Raw genomic sequence first — 24319 nt, forward strand, 5'->3', positions numbered from 1 at the left:
TGAGTTCTGCTGACAGATATTAGGAAGTTTTTGAGTTCTGTTTCGGAAATGAAACCTACGTCTCATTTTTTAGACTAAGTAAAAAACATTTCTATGGAAACCAAGAAAATATGAAAAAACAAGAACCTGTAAATAGCAAAAGGCACCACTTGAGGTTCTGAGTGGTATATCTGCCAAATTTTGTAGAAAAATAAAGAACGTTTTTTGAGTTGTGCTCTGGAAACGAAGCCAACTCCACCATTAGACTGACACCTATAAAAAAAATAATAATAATAAATAAGTGTTCTTGTATAGCGCACAAATCAAACTGCAAGGCAATTTCTCTGTCTGTCTGTTTGTCAAAACACATACCAACTGTGGTGGGAGGATCGCTAGTTGACTGCAGAGTCAAGGATTTAGGGACTTGTCTTAGGGACTCACACTGATGACAGCAGCTTGTACTGCCCTCAACTGCTTTGTTCATGTCCGGTGTATAGAAATATCTGTGAACCACTGTGTTCATCTCACATGAAAGGCAGTTAGCAGTCCATTCAACCCTTGTCTGGGAACAGTGATGCACTTGGACAAAGGCATAAGTGGGTCTATGCAGTGTACAACAAGGAGACTATCATGTGCAACAGCTGCAACAGTGAAAGATCCCTTCACGTATTTGATGTCAGATTGTTTTGTGGACTGGGTGGTGCGAACCGTAGAGTCTTCAGAGTGATGGAAGAAGGAGCAGATTTGACAGCTGGGTGTGTTGCAAGGGGATGCATTACGGCTTGCAAAGTCAGAAGAAACACTGGCAGATCCAGACAGCAAACTGAAGCTTCGTACCGGCAAACTGTAGAAAGGAATGTTGAAATCTATGGGCTCACAGAAAATTCACCTCTACCGAGTTTCTCATAAGCCTCCACACAGGGCATGCTGTCCGTCATAATTCAGATTTTGTGAATATATTGGATCAAATGAAGTGCTTTGTGGCAACAACAATTGATAAGGCCTCAATTTCACAAGGTAGCCACACGTAACTTAGCTCTAAAGAATCCTGCTAAGAGTGGCTTGCTCTCTCTTGATGCGTATGTAGCCAGGTGTGGTTTATTATGCCTAACCACTAGGCTGCTAGTCACAACAAGCACAGTTCTGGATGAGGGATGAAATTTATTGTAGTTTCAATGTTGGGAGGAAGGCTGAAAAAAGAGTACCTCCTTCTTGTAAGAGTTCATGCAGAATGTGTATCATTTCAGCCAAATAGTTTAAAATTGGTGAATTTTAAAACTGGTTGAAGACCATGTACTCAGAGTTACGATAGCTGGCAAATATTTAGATAATGAATAAAATATTGTAATTAAATATGTTTTTTCACAATTATAAAGCAGTGAGATACCCTTTTACTAAATAACGTTTGCTTGCAGAACAAAGTATACAAAGATAAGAATACTGAAATCTTCCTCACCTAAAATGAGAGAACCTCACTCCTGAAAGAGTTCATGCAGAATGCATGAGGAGGGCAGGTGAGGAAGGAAGTTAAACAAGAGGCCAATAAAAAAACAAGCAGCATCTGACAGTGTCAAAGGAAGTCAGATGCTAGAAAGTTATATTAGGTGGTGGAAGTTTCTAAAAATAGAGAAGGGGAAGTCCAGGTGAAGCTGGAGACATCAGAGCCTGCTAAGGGTCAATTGAAGATGTTAGTGGCTGATATTCACCTGTAGACAAGGACAACATAAAATAGCATGAAATGACGACAATTACAATATGTATGACAATATGTATAAATATTGTTTATGAATATGATGAAACTGTGGGGGATTATGACAGGATGGTATTTATGTGGAGTTATATCCACCACCCTGCTACATTTGGAAGATCATATGATTACTGTTCCAGGTTATTTTGTATGTGTGAAATATTTTCTTCTTCTAGTGGTCCAAACAGTATTGTCACTATGGCTACAAATGGCCTAATTTACAATGCCTGTCAAGTTGGATTTTATACATGAGTGTATGTGCACCCATGCACACAAAATATCCGTAATTGGTAATCAGTGAATAGTGAATTTTGTTTGGAAATGGCGACCTCCCCATTCAAGAGTGACACTGACGTAGTACACTCACACCCAAACACTTTGTTGTACAACAAACTGTATAATCCGTCATCCATTTTGGCTGCGTGCAGTTGCGACTGACTCAGTGAGGCAATGACTGGGGATAGGATGATACTGAGCCAAGTATACGACTAGCTGACACAGCTTGTGCTGATGAGGATGGTGTAGGTACAAGTGAACGACTTGCTGATGGCGAGCTGATGGCAGCGGCGACACAGGATGGAGGAAAAATATTCTCAAGATCCATGTTGGCCATTGAGATTTGCAATGTGTCATTGGCACTTGTGTCCTTAAGATCGCCAGAAGATGGCATTAAATGTCTGATTGTCGATGGTGAGCGCCTTGGCCTGGGTATGGGCTGACCATCTGTTCCAATGGGAAGGAGCAGATTCCGATGAAGCACACAATATTGTCTGGTCCCTTCCTTGCAGACTTTAAACACAGGAATGTCGGTATGAGGTTGAGACTCGACTACATAGTACTCATCTTCCCACACATTGGCAAATTTTTGCTTCCCACGTATGTTGATGTTACGAACCAATACAAGATCACCAACCTTGATAGTGGAACCACGTGCCTTAGGTTATAGGCTTTTCTCTGTTTAGCCTGTGCCCTTTCAAGGTTAACTGATGCAAGCTCATATGCAGTATGTAATTTGCACCCGAGATCAGCAGCAAACTGTGTATGAGTTGGTGATGAAATGTTGGTCTGTGATGTATCAAATGCGACGTCAACTGGCAGCCTAGGATGCCTGCCAAACATGAGGAAGTAGGGAGTGAACCCTGTAGACTCACGGAGTGAACAGTTGTAAGCATGTACTAAGTGAGAAATATGTCTTTCCACTTTGCCTTTTGCTGTTCCTCAAGAGTACCGAGCATCCCCAGGAGTGTCCGATTAAACCGGTCACATAAACCATTACCCATCGGATGATATGGAGTGGTTCGTGTTTTGAGAATGAGTGATCAGAGTAAAACTGCTCTGGAATGCCATAGTGAACAATGAAGTGATCAAACAGTAGTTTGGCTGTTGCGGGTTGGAACAGCAACAGCATATTTGGTGAAATGGTCATTAATGACAAGGACATTCTCAAAACTAACAGAGGATCAATGCACACCAACTCCATAGGTTGAGTGGTTTTGATGTTTACTAATGGTGCACACTCAGTTTGATTAGGAGCTTTACACCTCTGGCAGGCACAAATCCTTTTCTCCACATCCGTTATCATTCCCAGCCAATAAAACTGAGTCCTGTCCCTACCAAGATGTCCCATGTCATCATGTAGATTAGTAATAACCTCATCTCTTTTGGACTGAGGAACAACGCGTACTTTGTTGTTAAGTACTCACCGATACTCACAGAGTATAGATCCAGTTCACTGACTACCTTATTGACTATTGAGTTTCGTTTGATCGCTGGTAGCTTCATTATTTCATCCCATTGCTGGTATGCTCTAATTCCATGGCTAAATAACTGATTAGCTTTAGGCACCCCCTCTATGGTCACTTCTACTTTGGTGATTTCTGGATTCAAAAATTTCTCGCTGTCTCTCTCGAAAGCGATGTATCCCTTCACAGGTATGATCAATATACCTTTCATCGATCACGCTGACACGTTCATGTTGATATTCCATATGGTGTCGCTCTTGTCACACATTATCATTCTGTGTCGCAGTGAGTTCGTATTCCAACCTGTCACCCAATGCCTGTCACCACTAGTTCATTTGTGCCAAATCTAATTCCATGGTACAAGCTATACGTTCATCTCGATCAGCTTAACACAACGGATAACATACAAAATGAATGTCCTTCCACGTTGTTGAGGGTTGTCCCGGTTAAAACAGAAAAATACAATGGAGGTCGCACCGAGTTATTTTCTTCACATCAGTATAAAAAATTAACAAATGGTAATATTTATGAAAAGAAAAATATTTATGACAAAAAAAAACAGAACTGTAAATATAGGATACCTAAGCATAACACTACATATACAAAATAGCTAGTAATCAAGGGCCAGGAATGCGAATAAAAAGATGTGTTAATACAAGTTTATCAGATCTAGGTGATACTAGACTGTTTGATGACAGGAATAGATGGTAAAATATACACTTTTAAGCTTATAAACAACATTTACAAATGCGTTGAAGTTCCCGTCGTCGGTGGATCTGGTAGTAATTTTAACCTAGATACATCAGGATCTGACAGCAGCATACACTAGACTAGACTAGACTACTAGTTATCAGACTTTCATTTTGTGGAAGTCGCGGTGGCTGAGTGGATTAGGCGGCTGACTTTGTGTGCTGGCGATTAGGTGCCAGTTAGGTTAATATTGTAATTAAATATGTTTTTAACAATTATAAAGCAGAGATACCCTTTTACTAAATAATATTTGTTTGCAGAACAAAATATACAAAGATAAGAATACTGAAATCTTCCTCACTTGAAAAGAGAGAACCTCCCTCCTGTAAGAGTTCATGCAGAATGCATAAGAAGGGCAGGTGAGGAAGGAAGTTAAACAAGAGGACCAAAAGGCCAATAAAAAAACAAGCAGCATCTGACAGTGTCAAAGGAAGTCAGATGCTAGAAAGTTATATTAGGTGGTGGAAGTTTCTAAAAATAGAGAAGGGGAAGTCCAGGTGAAGCTGGAGACATCAGAGCCTGCTAAGGGTATTGAAGATTGAAGATGTTAGTGGCTGACATTCACCTGTAGACAAGGACAACATAAAATAGCATGAAATGATGACAATGACAACATGTATGACAATATGTATATATATTGTTTATGGATATGATGAAACTGGGGGATTATGACAGGATGGCATTTATGTGGTTACAACTCAGAGTTACAGTCAAACTCCATTTACTCAGATCCCACATATCCGGAAACCCCGCCTTCCAGACGATTTTTATGTGAAACGAATCTTATGTTCATAAATTGTACTCGCTTAACTGGACCCTGCGCTTCCGGACGGTGAATTTTCAAACCATTCCCACAGATTTCCATTGGAAAATGATCCAGTTATCCAGACGGAGAGATGTGTGCAACGTGCATGTGTCACGTCAATACCGTTTACCGCAAGACTAGGTGATTTCAGTCTTAATATATCAGAAGGCATTTGGTGTGAATTGATTAATTAGCCATCAAAACACTAGTGACGCGTGTCACTCATTAGGATTTGGCGCGTGTGAGAACATCTCATCAGTAACGAAAACACACGTTAAGTAGGATTAAGGTAGCTACACTGTAATTGTACTGTATATGACCCCTGCCATCTATCGCGATGCAAGTTAAAAATAGCCTCCCACATGATCTAAGTCATGCGATCCCATCCTGAAGTTTACTTTCTGCAGACAGCATAAGTTCAACACGATGCCATATGTTTTTAGGGCATTTAAAATTAAAAAAAAGAATCTGCAATTGGCAAAATAGAAACTTTTGTCGTCGATTTACGTTTTTCATCTAACTTACCATCTGAAGCTCCACATGCTACATGATTACATCCAAGACAAGGTGACAAATGGTAACCTGCATTCCGCCTTCCATGTATTATCGGTACACTTATAGGTTATGATGATTCACATTTATTACTATTGACTGTTGATTTCTTGATATACATGCATGAACATTTTTTGCTTTCACTTAATTTTCATATTTTGCTTGTTTGATCCAGTTAACGAGTCACACTATCCGGACGATTTTTGAGTGAAACCAAAACGTCTGGATAAACAGGGTTTGACTGTATATCCACCCACCTGCTACATGTATGATGCGGCCCCGCTGCCCTGTTGTTTCACTGAACCATCTGTTACAAACCAAAGCTGGTCTGACAGGCAAGGGAGGGTTATTGTTTGGTGACTGTTCATGGCAACTGCTCGACCTCCTCTGAGCAGGCAAAAACAAATCATCAAATTTTTGCTGCAATTCATTAAGTTTGTTCCTGGAATATTGTGGAACGTGTCCCTTCTGTTGTGGAGGTTGGACAGACCCCATATTAACAGTGGCTTGATGCACCATTATAACCACCTATAGTGGAACTGAATACAGCGTCGTATTGGTGATGGTGTTCAAACTTGACTTCATCATCGGTTGACTGCACACAGTCTGGGTCGGTTTGCACTGGGTCAGAATGGCAGCGTGAAGGATTCTTATTTTTACCGAGGCGACGTTGACTAGTGTTTGGGTACTGCCACTAGTCGATGAAGAGTTATCCACTAACATGATTGCATGGGCCTGGCGAAAATGTCGATGACTGTGTAAGGTAACTTGTTGGTCAGTTAAGTTTGGCAGACGGATTTTCCCAGCACCACTAGACATGATATCTGGGATGGGCCATTCTGGCATCAAGTCATTGTGGGGTTCCACTGCAAGATCACAATCGGTCACTGAGACGGACTCTGGGAGGTCTGCCTCCAGGTATTCTCCTGGCCAAATTGCATGGGTATTCCTTGGAGCTCGTGAAAAGTGTGCCTGTTAAACACAATTGAAGGGGTTGCACGGTTTTCGAGGAAGCATCTGTTGTATCATACTGGTAGGTCAAATCTCCATCAAAAATGATTGAATGATTAGCTGGTCTGACTGTAGTAATGTCATTGACTTCCATGAATGGTATCCCTGCAAGGATTTTGATGTCCAGGTTCTTCGCCATTAGACTCTCAAAAAGAAATTCCTTCATGTCACTGGTAAGGGAAAATCTTGTCTCTCTAGAGAGTCGCAAGAGACCATCACATCAGCCTGTTGTGCAGACTGATTACTTTTCTCAACCCTCAGACCAAGACTGTGAGCAGTTGCTAGACGAATCATATTTCCAGTAGCTCAGCTGTCAAGGGTGAGGTGTGCGAACTTGTGCCCAAGGAAGGCTGTCATGTCTTGCTACTGACTGACTTGAACAATCATGGCTGAAGCTGACATACTGGGTGACGATGCAGGAGGTTCCATGGTCGGTATTTCACCCTCAGTGACATCCAGTTAGTCTGGCTGTGTAGAGAGACCACTCTCCTCTTCCTCCAGTATGAAAGCTATCTGGCGTGCCTCTGCTAGGTATTTGTGATCAGCCTCTGGTATGTAGGAGCACTGACTGAGGAACTGATTGGTAAACGAACGTCCAGCTTCTTTACACAGTGGATATTTCCCATGGCATGCTGAGGCGTCAACATTGGCTGTCGACAAGTAGGCAAGAACATAGCTGACCTCATTACTCTGACATCATCTACAGCCTTTATGTCATCAATCAAAGAGGGCAGGGCTGGGGAAATTTCTGCTTTGATCGAAGCTAGTGTCTTAAAATTGGTCATTGGTAAAAATTGGTCAATCGCACTGTAATCCACGCTTGTCAACACACCAACCGCTGGTTAGTGAAAACCAGAAAGATGAGGTTCCAGCCAAAAAGGGTTTCCCCAACAACTGCTAATAACTAATAAACTGTAGGACCTCTACTGGCACTTAATGTGCGTTTGGTATCCATTTTGAACAGATATCGTGCAGCATGGTTTTTGTAACCTAAGGCTTTGAATATTGTGATCACAACATCAACGTTACTACTGTCTAATCAGAATAAGCTTTACTACAGGGAATTGTCTGTTTGTGATTACCAACTGTTTATCATTGTCAACTTTTCCTATTGTGTGATTATTCTTATCATTACAAAAAGATTTTTCCAGGTTAGATGTTATTTATTTTATCATGTACACTAAACTGAAAATTACATTAAACAGACAAGGTGGAAACTTTGATTTAACCTAATGTCTTCAAAATTCTGACATTTAGTAAATGAACTTGCAAAGTATAATTGATATTTTCTACAAGGTAAGTTCACTAATTCATACTTTGTTGGATTTACAGTTCCATTGCATCGATTTGTAATATGCTAATTTTCTCAAATATTTCAAAGATCGTATCATAAACTCAGCAAAAATAAAAACTTGACACTCATTATTTTTCAAATAGTGTTTTGAAACTTTTCTTGAAAGAGTTCTTGTTGTGATTATAGTTAATAGCATTGGCAAGGCCATTATGTCACACATTCATTCTACTGGTCGGACCTACGTAACAAGGGAGAGAGCACTGCATGCTAAAATCACGTTTTCACATGACCTACTGATACACGTGCAATTGATCTCACGGTAGCAGACTAGAGTGTCATCTCAGAAAAACAAAGCTTTACAGTTAATTATTCATTAATTTGCCATGACTCTCAAACATTCAGCGTGAACGTGCCATTGACATGTTGAATATGGGAATGTCTGTCACTGATGTTGCGAGGGTTATGAGATGCAGTCAACAGACCATCCATAATCTCCAAACATGTGTCCATCAAACTGGTACCACAGCTGACCGCCTCCGTTCTGGTTGACCACGTGTGACGTCACACGCAGAAGACCGGTTTGTCTCTGCCACATCCACTGGGAATGCATTGTTTGGAGGTCGAGTGACTACCCAAACCACTCGAAATCGCCCCCAACTCATTGTCATCCAGGGAAACCTTAATGCAGCACTACACAGGGATCAGGTGCTCATTCCAGAGCTTTTGCCATTCATGGCTGCTCATGACCCAGGTCTGACTTTCCAACAGGATAATGCCAGACCTCATACGGCCAATTTAAGAACGAATTTCCTCAGGAACGCTGGCATCAATATCATGGAGTGGCCCTCAAGATCTCCTGACCTCAACCCCATAGAGCATGTGTGGGATGTATTAAGCAGGCGGCTCCGTCAAGTAATTAACCCTCCACAAGACTTGCAGTAGCTTGGTGCCATGTTGGTACACATATTGCAGTGCATTCTCCAAGCTGTGTTCAGACTCATCATCCAATTCAAGAGGAGACATTGTATCGCAGTTGTGAACGCCCATGGAGGACACACCCAATATTGACAAGTTCTGACTCACAGTTTTTGATCATGAACATTGTAGTCACATTTCCGGTGGAGCCAATTCCACGACAAACATATCTGTATGCTATAGCATCTTTAATGACACAATAATTGAATACGACCGTTATTTCAAACCCATTTTCCAAAATGTTCAAATTTTTTACTTTGAAATGAGTGTAAAATTTATATTTTTATTGAGTTTATGTGCATCGTCTTGCTAGGCCAAAGGAAGTAACTAAAGTGAGTTTTGATGTTTTAAGCGGCCTGTTACTATTCGCACTGAACAGTCACTGATAACAAATCGTCTGTGTCGGATATTAGGAAGGGTGATGTAGAAAGGAAAAAAGAGAATAAGTTTGCTAAGCAAGTTGATAAAAGTAACCTAAGTCAAAAGAAAGCCTTCTGCAGACTTGTACACTCAATCCACGCACAGAGAAAAGAAACATTTCTGTGAGTGTTGCCTGCATGGTTTCACACAAGTCAGTCTGCTGGAAGCTCACCAAGAAGACTGCTGAGGTACGGGAGAGATGGCGATCAGAATTGACATGCCCAATGAAAAGTGAAACATGCTCAAATTTATCAAGCGCAAACACCAAATGCCAGTGCCTTACATGGACTTTGAAGCCCTACGACATGCCCAACACAACCAACCAAAGTTTCAAATACAAAACACTGGAACATGAAGCTTGCAGGTTTGGGTACATGGTCATCTGATGTGATGGACGCACAGATGATCCCATTATCTACCGAGGTAGTGACTCAACCTAAACGTTTCTCTAGTGCTTACAAAGCGAGGGAAAAAATTACTCAGACCAATTTGTGGGACCCTGCCCCCAAGCATATGACACAGGAGGATGAGCTCACGAGCTAGATATTGTCACGAATGCCGGGGACCCCTGACAATTCCGTTAGAGATCATTGTTACATCACTGGTCGATACAAGGGCGCTGCCCACAACACATACAGCATCCAGCTTAGAATCAATCCAAAAACCATCCACATCCCTGAGGTTTTTCAGAATTTGAGAGGGTACGATGCTCACCTAATCATTCCGGCCATTGCGAAGATCAACATTAACCACAGCATCCCCAACAACATGGAAAAATACATTTCCATCCCACTCAACTGTCTGAGATTCATCGGTAGCACAGAGTTGCTCCTGTCATCCCTCGACAGTTTGGTGAAGGTCAATGATACCTTTGTGATCACTGAGCAATACACCGATTCGGCAACTCGGTCTTGCTATTCAGGAAGGGTGTGTACCCCTGTGAATAGATGAATGATTGGTCCAGGTTCAACGAGACATGATTACCTCCCATCGACCAATTTTACAGCCTGGTTCCCTGGGTCTGATGCGCCTGCGCTAACGCTCCGACAATGACCCAGGCAACCAATGCCACATAGCGGCGTTCACTGCAGGGAGACGCGCCATACATTTACTATAGAAAAATCCGAGGATGGGTGGCTAGAAGTTTTTCATAGCACTTTCATCGATACTATGGCAAAGTGTACGTCACCAGAACAACGGCCATCTGTACTCTCAGTGTTGGAAAACGTTATTTAAGCAGTTTCGAGCCGCGAAAATTGTCGTTACATAGGCTATATGTAAACAATGACACACCTCCTACTTTCATCACGGCTCGCTATTACCACGAAATCGTACACATAAAACATAGATCTGAACGACCACACTCATTGGAAATAGTTAGCATCTTCATTTTGGGGGAATTTGATGACGTGTAATTCGTTGATTTGGTCCTATTTTCTCCTGTTATGTGTGTTGGAAACAAACTGAAAGCCAAGTCATTGTAACTAGAAAATGGTTTTTACATTACATTATTATAAGTAATAGTAATTAGATCTAACACTTTTGAAACACATAAATGATTCACTCAACAATGTTTTTGCATTTATTATTTGTATTCATTTGGTATATTATTGGTATTCATTTGGTATATATGATTTCAACATAACACTGGGCCACATCATAGTTGCATTGATCTTCAAAAGTTTAACTGTACTCATGGTATGGCAATATCTGGGTGATGCTACTGGGAGGTTGATTACATATTGGAGCATTATATATAACATTGAATATACCCAATTCCCCAACCCATATATAGGTACAGTTTTGTATACAATAGGAAAACAGATACATCATGAAATATTCATAACTGTGTGTGTATTAGCTTGTTTTGAAAGAGCCCATTCATAAAAGGAAAGTGTGCTTGTCTAAAAGACACTGATACACAACACTCCAAGATGGGGCTCATTTTTGTTGAAGACATGTTAAGTAAAAAAAAAACAGTCATTGATATTTCATAATGAGTCCATTTCCTATTACATAAAAACGCTGTAGCTATATTGGAGAGGGTGGAGAGGGGTGGGGAGAGGGATACATTCAATTTTGTTACCTCTTGTTATTAAAATCACAATAAACAGTTTAATACAGACAATGCTGGATTGCATGACACAAGCATCTCCGTGAAGCAATCTATTACAATTCCCTTGGCTTTTTAACATAAATATAGACGTGAGTTATATACAGCATCAGAGGTCTGTCTGTCAAAGTTTTCAGATAAAAGATGTTGGTTGGTTTGTTGTTTAAGGCTGCACTCAGCTCTAAAAATGTTATAATGCAGGACTGTACATATAATTGTTTAAGATACATACAAAATTCTTATGGTTGAGTAGTGGTCACATACAAGCAATACATGCATATTCAACAAAATATCTTCCCCTTAATATACAAAAATATACAAAATTTACAGTCATTCAGTGTTTGGGACATTTGTATATCTTCCAAAATCAACTGGAAGTTTAAACCTACTACACCTGAAAAGAACCGTGGGTGGTCTAAAGTGTATAGGGATAGGCAATGTAAGATTCTTTTCCACATTTAACAGTGATTTAAAATGCTGTTAATAGAAGGAATCAGACAAACTATCGATAGAACTACATCATTGTTGTTGTAGGTTTTAAAATGATCTTTGTTTCGAAAAGTGAATAATTATCTTCACACCTTGTGCTAATCACATATGTTCAAATTCAAATCTAAACAGAATATTTTAATGAGCAGCCCATCCTGGCGAGACAGTTTGGGTTCATCCAGTTACAGTAGTCTGCACCAATACCTTATAGCCCTTGTGGTGTGCACAAGCTTTTTATCTTGAAGAGGGGTTCTGCCACATTTTCCTCAAACAATAGCATTGTTTGCAGTTTTGAGAAACCTTTCACACATTGTTGCTGTACATCTTCAATAATTTTACGGCATGAGGTCTCCTATACTTCTGCACACTTACACACCATAGGACAGACCACGGTGACGTCAGTGTTTTGATCACGTGGTGCGCCTGAGTACTTCCGGTAGGCAGAAGTTAAACATAAACACGAGAGAACCACACAAACTGCATACATTTGATCATTGACTTTTCATACGTGACAACTCTTCCCGGTCTGTATTTCTTTTTCTTTTGGTGTGTTGCGTAATTAGACAAGTACACAACCTTTATCTTTCTAAAACATTTGTGCAAAGTATCATATTCACAATATCCAGATTTCATACTTCAGTACTCTGGCCCAATACTGCAAGTCTTCATGTTTTAAGCAAAAATGTAATGCAAAAACTCCCAAGTGTTTGTCTTGCATTTCTTTCAAACAATACAAATTTTAAACAAATAATCCCTCACATCCTGTTTCCTTGCTTACATGTTGTCACAGAGTCAATGATATAATCAGGAAAGGTGACTAATCTGCCTCACCTGCCAGTCATACATGTTACATAAACACCACTCCAAACCTTCCTTGACAACTATAACAACACATGCATCTACAGTTCAAAAGTCTTTAAATGGCATTGAGTGACCATTTCATCACAGCTTTGCCTTCTTACGAAAACAGATAAAGAAGTAGCTTTGATCTAAGCTAAGTCTTTAAATGGCATTGAGTTATCATGTCATCACATTAATTCCTACTTACAAATAACACATACAAAAGCAGCCTTGATCTATGCTAATCTCATCAACAGGGTGGTTTCAAAACATTCCACACACACTTGGGGTAGACATCAGCAATATATTCTTTATTCCTAACAATCCAGTATGTAACTTGAACAGTCATCTCTCAAACATAATTTTCTCTTAGCAGACATCCAGCAAACACAGAGGTGATTTGCCATCGACATTGTGGTACTGTATCGGAAAAAGGTGTCCACTTTCCACATATTCATATGCTTTCAGTGACTTGAAGGCTTGCATAGATTCGAGGGTGAGCTGACCTGGGGTGTCTATCAGATAGAAATAAAATCTTAAGTACATACTCCGACCATTCTTTGCCTTTCACGCTACACCGGTTGCCATCGTTATCATCAGCCATTGTGGCTTTCTGCCTACCCATGTATGAGTGAGCGTGGTTTGTGACGTCACTTCCGTAAACATATGGACACCGCTATAGGAACAATCATAGCATTAAATATCATATTAATCATGAGGTTATCATATTTTAAACTTTCTTCTGACATGTGTACAATGCCATAACATCCTTTTTAGTGTGTGCACCAAGAGTAGTTAGTGCTTTAGTACAAATAAGTTTAGGTTTTAACATACTACCCAGTATCTACATCAAGATATAATTTCTAGATACACACCATAAAATTAAGCTGTAAAAAAAATATAATCACAATAATGAACTGGTTAACAAGTACTGAGCAAATTACTCAAAATTCAAAAGCAAAATCACTGATGTGAGTTAATTTATGTATGCATGCAGTGATGTAAAGTATAATAAAGTAAAGCAAAAAGTCCAGAGCAGGCTTTAACTTTTTTATTTTATTTATTAAATGATATCTATCTGAATAATTGCTCATGTCAGATGATTTGTATCAGATGTACTCCAGATAGCACCAGGGTTATCATGCTCAAAATAATCAAAGTACACTGATGCTGGCTTCAAGCCACAAAAAATACAGTTCTCATGACAGGTTTCATAGGAAAAAATCACCCTTAATTCAACAGTTCAGTAACATTGGAATGTTTATCTATCTTATAAGTTCTTTCCTTATATGTATGCCAATGTATTAACATACTAATGATACCATTATTTTTGTGTATTCAGTTTAGGAATATAAAGTACCAAATTCATTTTTTGAGCTGTATATGTGTGTGTATTTTTGTAGATTGATAATTTGATTCACTATGTTTATTATAATCATAAACATTTCTGAATGATACTGGCGTATACGTTAACTGTTTCATTTTCTTTTGTAGAGGCTAAATATCAGAATACCAAACCCTAGCTGTCATTAACCTCATTCATATCAGTCTAAGCGCTTTACATTGTAATTTCACAAGGCCGACAAAAAATATATCCGCTAAACCTACCCTGACGCAATGGATGACACGGGATGTAATGGGCGATATTTTCGTCATCAAACGTGCTAAAATGAAGATGCTAACTATTTCCAATCAGTGTGGTCGTTCAGATCTATGTTTTATGTGTACGACTTCATGGTAATAGCGAGCTGACACGAAATATCAAAGCACATGTCGGTGATGAAAGTAGGAGGTGTGTCATTGTTTACATATTGCCTATGTAACGACGATTTTCGCGGCTCGAAACTGCTTAAATAATGTTTTCCAACACTGAAAGTGCAGATGGCCGTTGTTCTGGTGACGTACACTTTGCCATAGTATCGATGAAAATGCTATGAAAAACTTCTAGCCACCCGTCCTTGGATTTTTCTGTAGTAAATGTATGGCGCGTCTCCCTGCAGTGAACGCTGCCATGTGGCATTGGTTGCCTGGATCAGTGTCGGAGCGTTAGTGCAGGCGCATCAGACCCAGGGAACCAGGCTGCCAATTTTACAACCACTTGACCAGTTCGAACATTTCCAACGACGATTATGATCATGCCTGCTCATTTCATGATCTCTACTTGAAAAAAAATAGATGTGCTCCTGCTGGCCTACTACACCAGCCCCGGTCTGTGGTGGCGTATGCTCTTAAAGGAAATCACAGTGAAATTGGACTTGTTGATGGATCATGACATGCACCCGTTTGTCGAGAAAGAAATATGTGGTGGGATTTCCATGGTCTCCAAACAGTACACGAAAGCCAACAACAAATATGTGGAAGGCTACGACTTGAATCACCCTGCTAATCATCTGCTCTATTTCAATAATCTCTGAGGAATCTCATAGCCAGCTTGGCATTCAATCGGAACGAGATATTTGACAATGACTTGACAGCGATTCACATGAACAAAAGTCATAACCGACCCCTTTACATGGGGATGAAAATCCTCAAACTGTCGAAGTACTCAATGTACGACTTTCATTACAAAAAGTACAAGAAGCAGTACTGCAACCAGTGCAAAGTGCTGTACATGGACATGGATTCCCTGCTGATGGAAATTCACAGGAGGACATGAAACAACGCAGGCACCTGTACAACACCAGCGACTACCCCCCAGACCATCCAATGTATGACACCGCCATCAAAAAAGTCTTTGGCATGATATCTTGCTAAAATGTACATCAAATACAAATGGGTGTTGAACTACTTTTGTTTTCAACAGTACCTCTTTGTTTGGTGAATTAGTTTGAATCAAACATGACTAATGTCATTTATGTTGATGCTGTAACAGTATATTTATCAGAAATTTTTTTTCATGAAAAAAACCCAACTATATACATGTAAATATAGTTGCAAGCAACTATGAGGGCTCCTTACCTTGAATACAACTCAGCTGTTTGTAACTCAAATGTTGACGTTGAAAGTAGTAATGGTTAGTTAATATGAATGATATCACTGATAGTCGAATGCTCTTCAACTGGAACTACTGGAAGTTTCTAGAAGCTGACCTCAAAACCTTTTTTCTTAGATTGAAAAAATATCACTACCTCCTGCAAATTATCATTGAAATGAAGTATGTATGCATTGTGGAAACTAAGACACTTGTCCATGCTTTTGTGACATTATGGCTTGTTTACTGTAATTCATTGCTGTCTGGATCAATTAACTATGCCTGCACAAACTTCAGAAGCTACAGAACCCAGCAGCAAGATTGATAAAAGGAACATGCAGACATGAGCATATTACGCACATCTTATAAGGCTTCCAGAAACTGATGTTTTTGCTTAAAGCTCTTCACCGTCTAGCCCCTCTGCAGCTGGAACAGCTGTGGTCAGCTTCAACATAGATGTGTTACCAAGAAAGTTTGGTTTATAATATCCGTGACCAAATACACATTTGTTCACTTTGTAACAAAATGTAAGGACAGTTTATCCTTCATATACAGTTTGGGATGTCAGATGTCATCAGAGGTAATTTTATTAGCCCGTTTGACAAACTCAAACAGCGACAGCTATTACCGGAAGAAGCAGGACTAGACTATGTAAATAGCTCATTTGGAAATATTATCCAGGTACAGTTGCCCACACTCAAATGTGTCCAAAACAATGACGAAGCCTGGATCGTGACCCAAACTGAGAAGTGAGCACAAACAACACAAGTGCTAACCTTCGAGTTCAATACAAGATTCTTACATCTTTTCATATAAATGTTTCAATCAAACTGCTCCTGTTTATTTTATACAAGAGTCGTCGGAAGATGACATATTCCCCCAGCCCCTACATGTTTGAAAGGACAAATCTCACAGTTACTCATTGTGTTTTTAGACTAAGTTTGAATTGTTTCCATGCAATTCATGAAAATTATAAATGCCATATATCTGTAACCAGCAAAGTCACAATTTCAAGATCTGTCTCATTTATTTGCCAAGATCTGTTGAAAGATATCAAATGGTCTTCGAGTTGTGCTCTGGGAACCAAGCCCACCCTTCCATTTGGTGTGTTTCGTTTACAGAGCAAAACTAAAAACTTTCTTAATATCTGTCCGTAAACCTTGGCAGATATGTGTGGCAGACCCCAGAGTGGTGCCTTTTGATCTCTACAAGTTTTTGTGATTTATTATTTTGTGGGTTTCCATGGAAATGTTTCATAGTCTCACACCTCTCACTTTTCAGACTAGGTCCAAAACATTTCCATGGAAACCAAGAAAATAATACATCACAAGATCCTGTACATAGCAAAAGGCACCACTTCAGTTTTTCAGACTGATACATCTACTAAGTTTTGCAGAAAAATATTGAACGGTTTTTGAGTTCTGCTCCGGAAGCAAAACACACCTCTCACTTTTGAGACTATGTTTGAAACATTTCCATGGAAACCCAGAAAATAATAAATCACTAAAACCTAGAAATAGCAAAAGGCACCACTTTGGGGTCTGTCACACATGTGTGCCAGGTTTTACTTACAGGTATTTAGGAGTTTTTTATTTCTGCTCCGGAAATGAAACACACCTCTCACTTTTGAGACTAAGTCAAAAACGTTTCCATGGAGACCAAGAAAATAATAAATCACAAAAATCTGTAAATACCAACAGGCACCACTATATGTACCAAGTATTGCAGAAATATATTGAATGGTTTTTGAGTTCTGCTCCGGAAATGAAGCCCATCCCTCCATTTTGAGTCTGAAACACTTCAATGGAAACCCAGAAAATTTGAAATCACAAAAACCTGTAAAGAGCAAAAGGCACCACTTCAGGTTCTGACTGATATATCAGATTACAGATGGGCGGGGTGGGCGAACAGATGAGGCGTCGACTATATCCCATTACATTACATGCCAGGGGAATAAAAATTTAATTAATTTTGATTTATCTCCCCTTTGCTATTGAGCAAAGAGCCTTGAGATTTTAATGGGGAATATCTACACCTCGATGGGCATCTGCCTGATTTTTTCAAGCGATTCTGTCCACTGGTGCTCTTTGTAGCACTGGTACAAAATCCGGCAGAATAATAAATAATAATAATAATAAATTATTTATATCTTTGAATTTTCTGTCCCTTTTGACAGCAATGTGATTGGCAAGATTCAGGAAAAGCATGATAAATATGCGGACCTTGCCTTTGAAATGTCTCGCGTGCATCCCAAGTACACAGTCGTCAGGCTCCCCATTGTTCTCGGTGCCCTTGGTTTGGTACCTCCTGATCTGTAAGCGTAGATCAAGAGAGTGCCCGGGTTCCCCACCAGGAGCACAGCCCTTCTGACAATCTGGGTAATGCAGAAGGCTGCAGTGTTGGGGAGCCTTCATATTCTCCGGAAAGTTCTTGGTGGGTTTGACTAGACAGTGTTTCCTGGGAGAAGTCCCATTCGCTGTCTGGGCTGCGTGTAGAGGGGGCGAGGGCCCTGAGCTGATGATGAGCCTTACCGGCCTGACTGTGCCAGGATCACCTGAACCCTCTCTACTGCATTTCAATCTTACTCTGTAAAACATTATAATAATAATAATAAATGTAATACTCTTCATTTGAAACGTGGCAAGGTAACTAATGATGGATCGGTCAAGTTACAAGGGGGAGGAGTTATTGAGCATCTTGTGGAAGATCAGGCATGCACATATCTTGGAATGCAAGTTCGAGACAAGCTCCAGAATACCCAGATTCAAGATAAACTTCGGGCAAAGTATAAATCTCGTTTAAAGAAAATCTGGAGCTCCGAGCTAAATGCTCGAAACAAGGTCAAAGCCACCAATACTTTTGCTGTGCCAGTCCTTTCCTTTTCCTTTGGAGTAGTTGACTGGACAAAACAAGACATCCAGAGTCTTGACCGCCTGACCAGGAGGATCATGTCTGATAACAGAGCACACCACCCTCGTTCCTCTCTTAATCGTTTATACATGCCAATCAATTCAGGAGGATGGGGTTTGATTAATGTGGAAGCTCTTCACGACAGAATTTTATTGTGTACTTTTGCACATATTTATTTATCGGATGATCCTCTGGTGATGCATGTCAAGACTCATGATGAAAGCAAGGATTTCCACAGCTATTTTAAGCGTGCCAAAGTTGTTGGACACAATTTGAAATTTGAAGTGCCCGGGTTCTTCACTGGGAGCACAGCCCTTCTGACAATCTGGGTAATGCAGAAGGCTGCAGTGTTGGGGAGCCTCCATATTCTCCGGAAAGTTCTTGGTGGGTTTGACTAGGCAGTGTTTCCTGGGAGAAGTCCCATTCGCTGTCTGGGCTGCGTGTAGAGGGAGCGAGGGCCCTGAGCTGATGATGAGCTTGACCAGCCTGACTGTGCCAGGATCACCCGAACCCTCTCTGCTGCATTTCAATTTTTAATCTATAAATAATAAAAAAAACATGAACGATTACAATAGGTCTCCTGCTTATTCTGTAAATAGAAATTATCCTACCTTATTGTGTTTTTCTGGGTTTAGGAGCAATGTCACAATATGAAATGAATCTTTTGAACTTTCAAAGATTGTTATGTTTGCTGACCTGTCTGATAATGATATACTCCAATTATTTAGTGCTCAATAGCCTAAACCATCATAAAACAAGAAGTGTCATCTTTGAATAACAAAACTGCCAAGGACTGAGCAGTCTTTCGTTTTGGATCTGGAAGCATTTGATATATGTCTTTGCCACAAACATATGGCAATGAAAAATTCCAAATTGAAATCTTAATAAAATAGCTGCAATTTGGACAACAAAAAACACTGCAGAGCTCAGTATTAGGAAAAAGAAATATATTTGTCTCTGGTGCCACCTTACATGATTACTTTGATGTCACAGACTAATACAGGTTGCACCTCCTGGTCAACATTTAATTATCTGTCACTTGTAGTCCTGATATTCCATATTCACAACATCACTACAGCAAGAGTATTCTGGTATGATAATTTCATATTACTTCATAAAATTTCATCACGTGAAAAAATGAATCTCTCTTTCAATCACTGTTGTGTAATCATTGCTCCAAGAGTTTGGACCATCAGTCTGTTTCCCAGATGAAGCCTGTTCTAACAGTAAAAAATTAGCATAGACAGTGTGCACGTATGGCCATAAATCTGAGGTTACATTTTGCAGTTCAGGTTGCACTAGTGCAATGTCTAAAAGCTGTATAGAGCCACGGACTGAGTCACATGACATGATTTTTTTATACAAATATGCACACACGTCAAACAATTTGATCTGAAACATTACCTGCAGTACAGTAGGTAGAATTTAACTCTGAAAGCTCTGCTTTTGAAGTAACAGAATAATTTCAATTTTGCACCAAATTCGTGAACAAAAGATGTGATGTTCAGCTGTTTTAATGTCCAAAATAAATACTGATTCATACAAACGATGACAGTTGTTTTCTAAGCAGTCATTAATTTTTATGAAATCCATTTATGTTACATTCTCACACTAGCTATGATTTTGTTCGTTTCTGCGAAAGGAAAAAAGATTTCATTCATGACATCATAAATCATCCAAATTGTACTTCTTGTGACGATATACACAGAACAATATAATGTTATTGTTATGACACATGACAATTTATAAGTCTCCCTGTGTCAGAACATTCTTTGAAAAATATCGACCGTGAAAATCATCAACTTCAGAAATGCTTAACTACAGATCAACGCTTTGGTGGCTAACTTGAGGAGGAAAAATACTACAACACAAGCAACAAATGACAACTGCTATTGAAGATGATTGATAGACAATTCTGGTGTACACCATGGATCTTTCGGGAATTTGAATCATTTTAGAAAATGTATCAATGGTCGTTTTCCAACTCGTATATATTTTACCTCCATGAGTGCCATGCCATGTACGTGCTTCCGGTTTCATCAAAGGTGGGTACAATTACAAATATTGTGATATTTTTTCATGATCTGCATTATATAGGTATTGAGTTGTTTTCTTTCAATGTATATTGAGTTCAGATTCTGCTTACGAAAGTGTATTTTCAAACATCCTTCGTGTCTTATCACTTAGAAAAAACATGAGTTTGGCCCAGCCCTTTTGGGTCACATATGGCTGTCAACATCATGAATGTTGAAAGGTTTATCAAACAAAATTGAAATAAACTTGCTTAATATGGTAATTTCTGTGCAGAGACAATAACATTTACCTATTCACACCAATTCCAGATAAAATAGTTGGATATATCAAAAGGATGTTTGTTCGGCATCACAATGCATGTGAAGTTGTTTGTTTACCGCCTTTGCCATGATCGCTCCTGTTCGTCCAATCGATGATGTAACATTGAGATTGGTTTTGTTTATAATTATTTAAGTTGAAAGTTACTAATTTCTAGAAAATGGGAAACTTATGAGCTTTCTCTTCATCAAAGAACAAAAATATTGATTAAACTATCACAAAACTTTTCATTCTGAAGAAAATATTAGACTGGGATATTAGACTGGGTACCACTTGATGTGGTGTGCTTGATGTCCACAACGGCTGTTATTTTTGACTGAGTGCCGAGAAATTTAACGACCACACTTTTAATTCACTGGCATAATGTATATAAACGTCTTGAAAATTATATATTCATAAAGCTGGGAATTAGTAAATATAATTTGCGGTACCAGTATAAACAAATCTATCCCTAAAAAGTACTACTTTCGTAAACCTGTATTTTAACTGGCATTAATAAAAAATGGCCTCTGACAGTCAAGTACCAATGTTATCCACCTTTGCAACTGTTGTTCCTGTCACTAGAATGGATCACTGCATTTGAGGAGTTCAGTGAGGTTCTGAAAGAGTGACTAAATTAGTGAGTCAAGGCTTTCTACCACTGGCAACATTTGACTGTGAAAATTCTCAACATTCTTGAGCACACTGGCCTGATATATTCTGCTGCTGACCCATTAATTTATATTATACTAGAACACCATTTGAATCATCCAGGGTTATTTTCAACATGGCTTGCCAGATTCTCAAATTCAGTTGCCCAATGGTCAGGTTAAAATTTAGACAAAGAGTAGGAAGATATTTTGTGGGCAGGTAAGTTTGGTCAGGGCTGGCAAGTTTTACATCTTAGCAGCTTTGTGTTTTTTTTTTTAATTTTGGGGAGTATCACACCCTGGATAAAATGGAAAATCTTATCTTGAAGGTTTCAGAGTAATTTGTTACTTATTCATTGTTCTTGAGTGATTTCACAATTCTGTATGTACTGATTCTGGGCTACGTTTTCTGTTTTAACTTTGTGACAGGTTTACTGATTACCAGCATTAAAATTTGCTATCCTGGGCACTGATAAAGATTCCTGCAACATATATAATAACAGGACTTTGATGCTGAACTATTTAATGCTTCAAAATGAATTTTCTATTTAAACATTGTACATCTCACCATTGAAGTGGTATGTTGTTGTGATGAAACCCATTATGGCAACTGAATACTCATACTGCTCCTCATGGGATGATGGCTTTCTACGTCTTCTCACATACATGAGCAGGTTGGTCACATTGTGTCTGTCACCATACATTGGCTTGCAATAGATGTCGTCTCTTCTCAATCTCATTTCCAGTCGTTTGTTTTCATCTTTGTAGGCCTGCAAAGTATGCAAAAGTATAATCAGATGTGTCCTGATGCACAGCTGTAACACAAGGCTAAATGCTTGCACTGCAAAATAATGTCGGAAATAGAAAAAATAAGATTTTTCCGGTTGTTACTCTTTATCCTTCAAATTAGTCTATCAAATAGACCCTGATGTATATATATCCAAGAAAGCCCACGCAAGTTTAGAAGATGTGGCAAGTCTAGATTTCCATAGCTTCAGGAAATGAAGAAAGTCTCATGGCTCCATTTCATTATATTATTTTTTTTCACTATGAACATTTTTTTCAGTAAAATATGTTCATTGCAGAGACTAGCTGTTAGTGTACCCTCAAATTTACATAACTGTAAATAGGATATATCAAAATAACCAACTTCAGGCTAACAGGGCATTCAGTGGGATGCCTAAGAGGATATCCAGAAAAGCATGTTTAGTAGCAAAATTGGGGACAAAACTTTCGACTATCTGCTGAAAACAATAGATCATACTATACATGGCAATTAGGTTGCTCAGCCAGGTATGATGACAGACACCTGTCATGAAATGCATGGGCTGCCTTCTGGCACAAATTTTATTGTATGCATTTTCATGTCTACTGAATACGTAACATCTTTTGACAAACACCTCATGTGTCTTTCTTTCATGAAGTTTATGTTGAGATAAACATGTAAAAGAGTATGATAACTGATACTCACAGAAAAGCATCGAATTAAATGTCTCAAATTATCTGTTTGAGAGGCATTCTAGAAGTTGCTGAGATAAAGATGACAAGAATATTTATGGATGATCAACTGCTTTATTGCAGGGTAGCGACGTTTCGGTATAGATTCTTATACCGTTTTCAAGCGTGTGGGGAATGGCAGGGGGAGTACAATATATATACAGCAGAGATGAGCATGTGATGACAATACAACAAGATTAACAATAACTATTTGAGGTAACAATACATTAGAGAAGTGTTGAGGTAAGCTGATTAAGGACTGAAGCCAGCGGGTGAGTTGACAGAAGCCAGAGTGAGATGAGTGGATTAATTGGTGGAAGCCAGGGTGAGTTGAGTGGATAAATTGAGACTGGGGGCCAGAGTGGGTTGATTAATTAGTGTTAATGATGCAGTTGAATGCCGGAGAGACAAAGACGCCTTGATCCCTGTTGATTGTTGGGTTGTGTCTGCGGATTTGTACTGCTTCAGCAAGTTTGCGTCGTTTGAAGTCATGTTTGTTGCTAGCAAGTGTTGTGACAGTGTCCCAGTTGATGTTGTGGTCAGGAAATTTGGTGATGTGTTCCGAAATGGCTGATTTTGTGTCACCTTTGTTTGTGGAGGTTTTGTGTTCTTTGATGCGTATGTTGAGTGGTCTGGATGTTTCCCCAATGTAGTTGCTGCCGCAGCTGCAGCTGATGTTGTAGATGATGCCTTTAGGGTGTTGTTGTTGTGTACTGTGTTTCCTACCGTTGGCCTTAATGATTGTTTTGAGGGGTGTTCCTGTTGTAAAGTAGGTGTCAATGCCTGCTTGTTGCTTGAGTAGGCGACTGATGTGGTGTGATGTTTTGCCGGTGTATGGTAGTGAGATGCGTATGGGAGCGGGATCAGGCTTGGTAGTAGTGGGTTTGGGAGGTGGGTTGACAGTGGAGTTAATGACACGGTTAACAAGTTGGGGAGGGTAGTTGTTTAGTTGAGTGAAGACATGCTTGAGATGGTTTAGTTTGGGTTGAGGAGAGACAGAGGATAGGTTTAGGGCACGGCGGGTGAGGGTAGAGATGATGCCTGTTTTAGTTCGGAGTGAGTGGTTTGAGTCAAAGTGGAGGTATTGGTCAGTGTGAGTGGGTTTACGATAGACAGAGGTTTGGATGGTGTTGTCAGTAGTGCGGGTGACGAGAACGTCAAGGAAGGGGAGTTGTGAGTTGCTTTCAGTCTCAAACGTGAACTGAATGCGGGGGTGTTGCTGGTTAAGGTGCTGAAGGAGAGC

At 39.5% G+C, this 24319-nt stretch overlaps 1 protein-coding gene across 1 annotated transcript in view; it reads right to left on the bottom strand.

The window, feature by feature from the left end:
• LOC137273703 (general transcription factor 3C polypeptide 5-like) overlaps nucleotides 1-24319 on the bottom strand; it is a 273856-nt gene that overhangs the window by 194324 nt on the left and 55213 nt on the right. Inside the window, exon 3 of the mRNA XM_067806503.1 lies at nucleotides 22148-22349. Coding sequence (XP_067662604.1) covers nucleotides 22148-22349 — 202 coding nt within the window. The remainder of the gene's footprint in view (nucleotides 1-22147; nucleotides 22350-24319) is intronic.

Source organism: Haliotis asinina, chromosome 2, assembly GCF_037392515.1.
Source record: "Haliotis asinina isolate JCU_RB_2024 chromosome 2, JCU_Hal_asi_v2, whole genome shotgun sequence".
In the NCBI taxonomy this organism is placed as follows: domain Eukaryota; kingdom Metazoa; phylum Mollusca; class Gastropoda; order Lepetellida; family Haliotidae; genus Haliotis; species Haliotis asinina.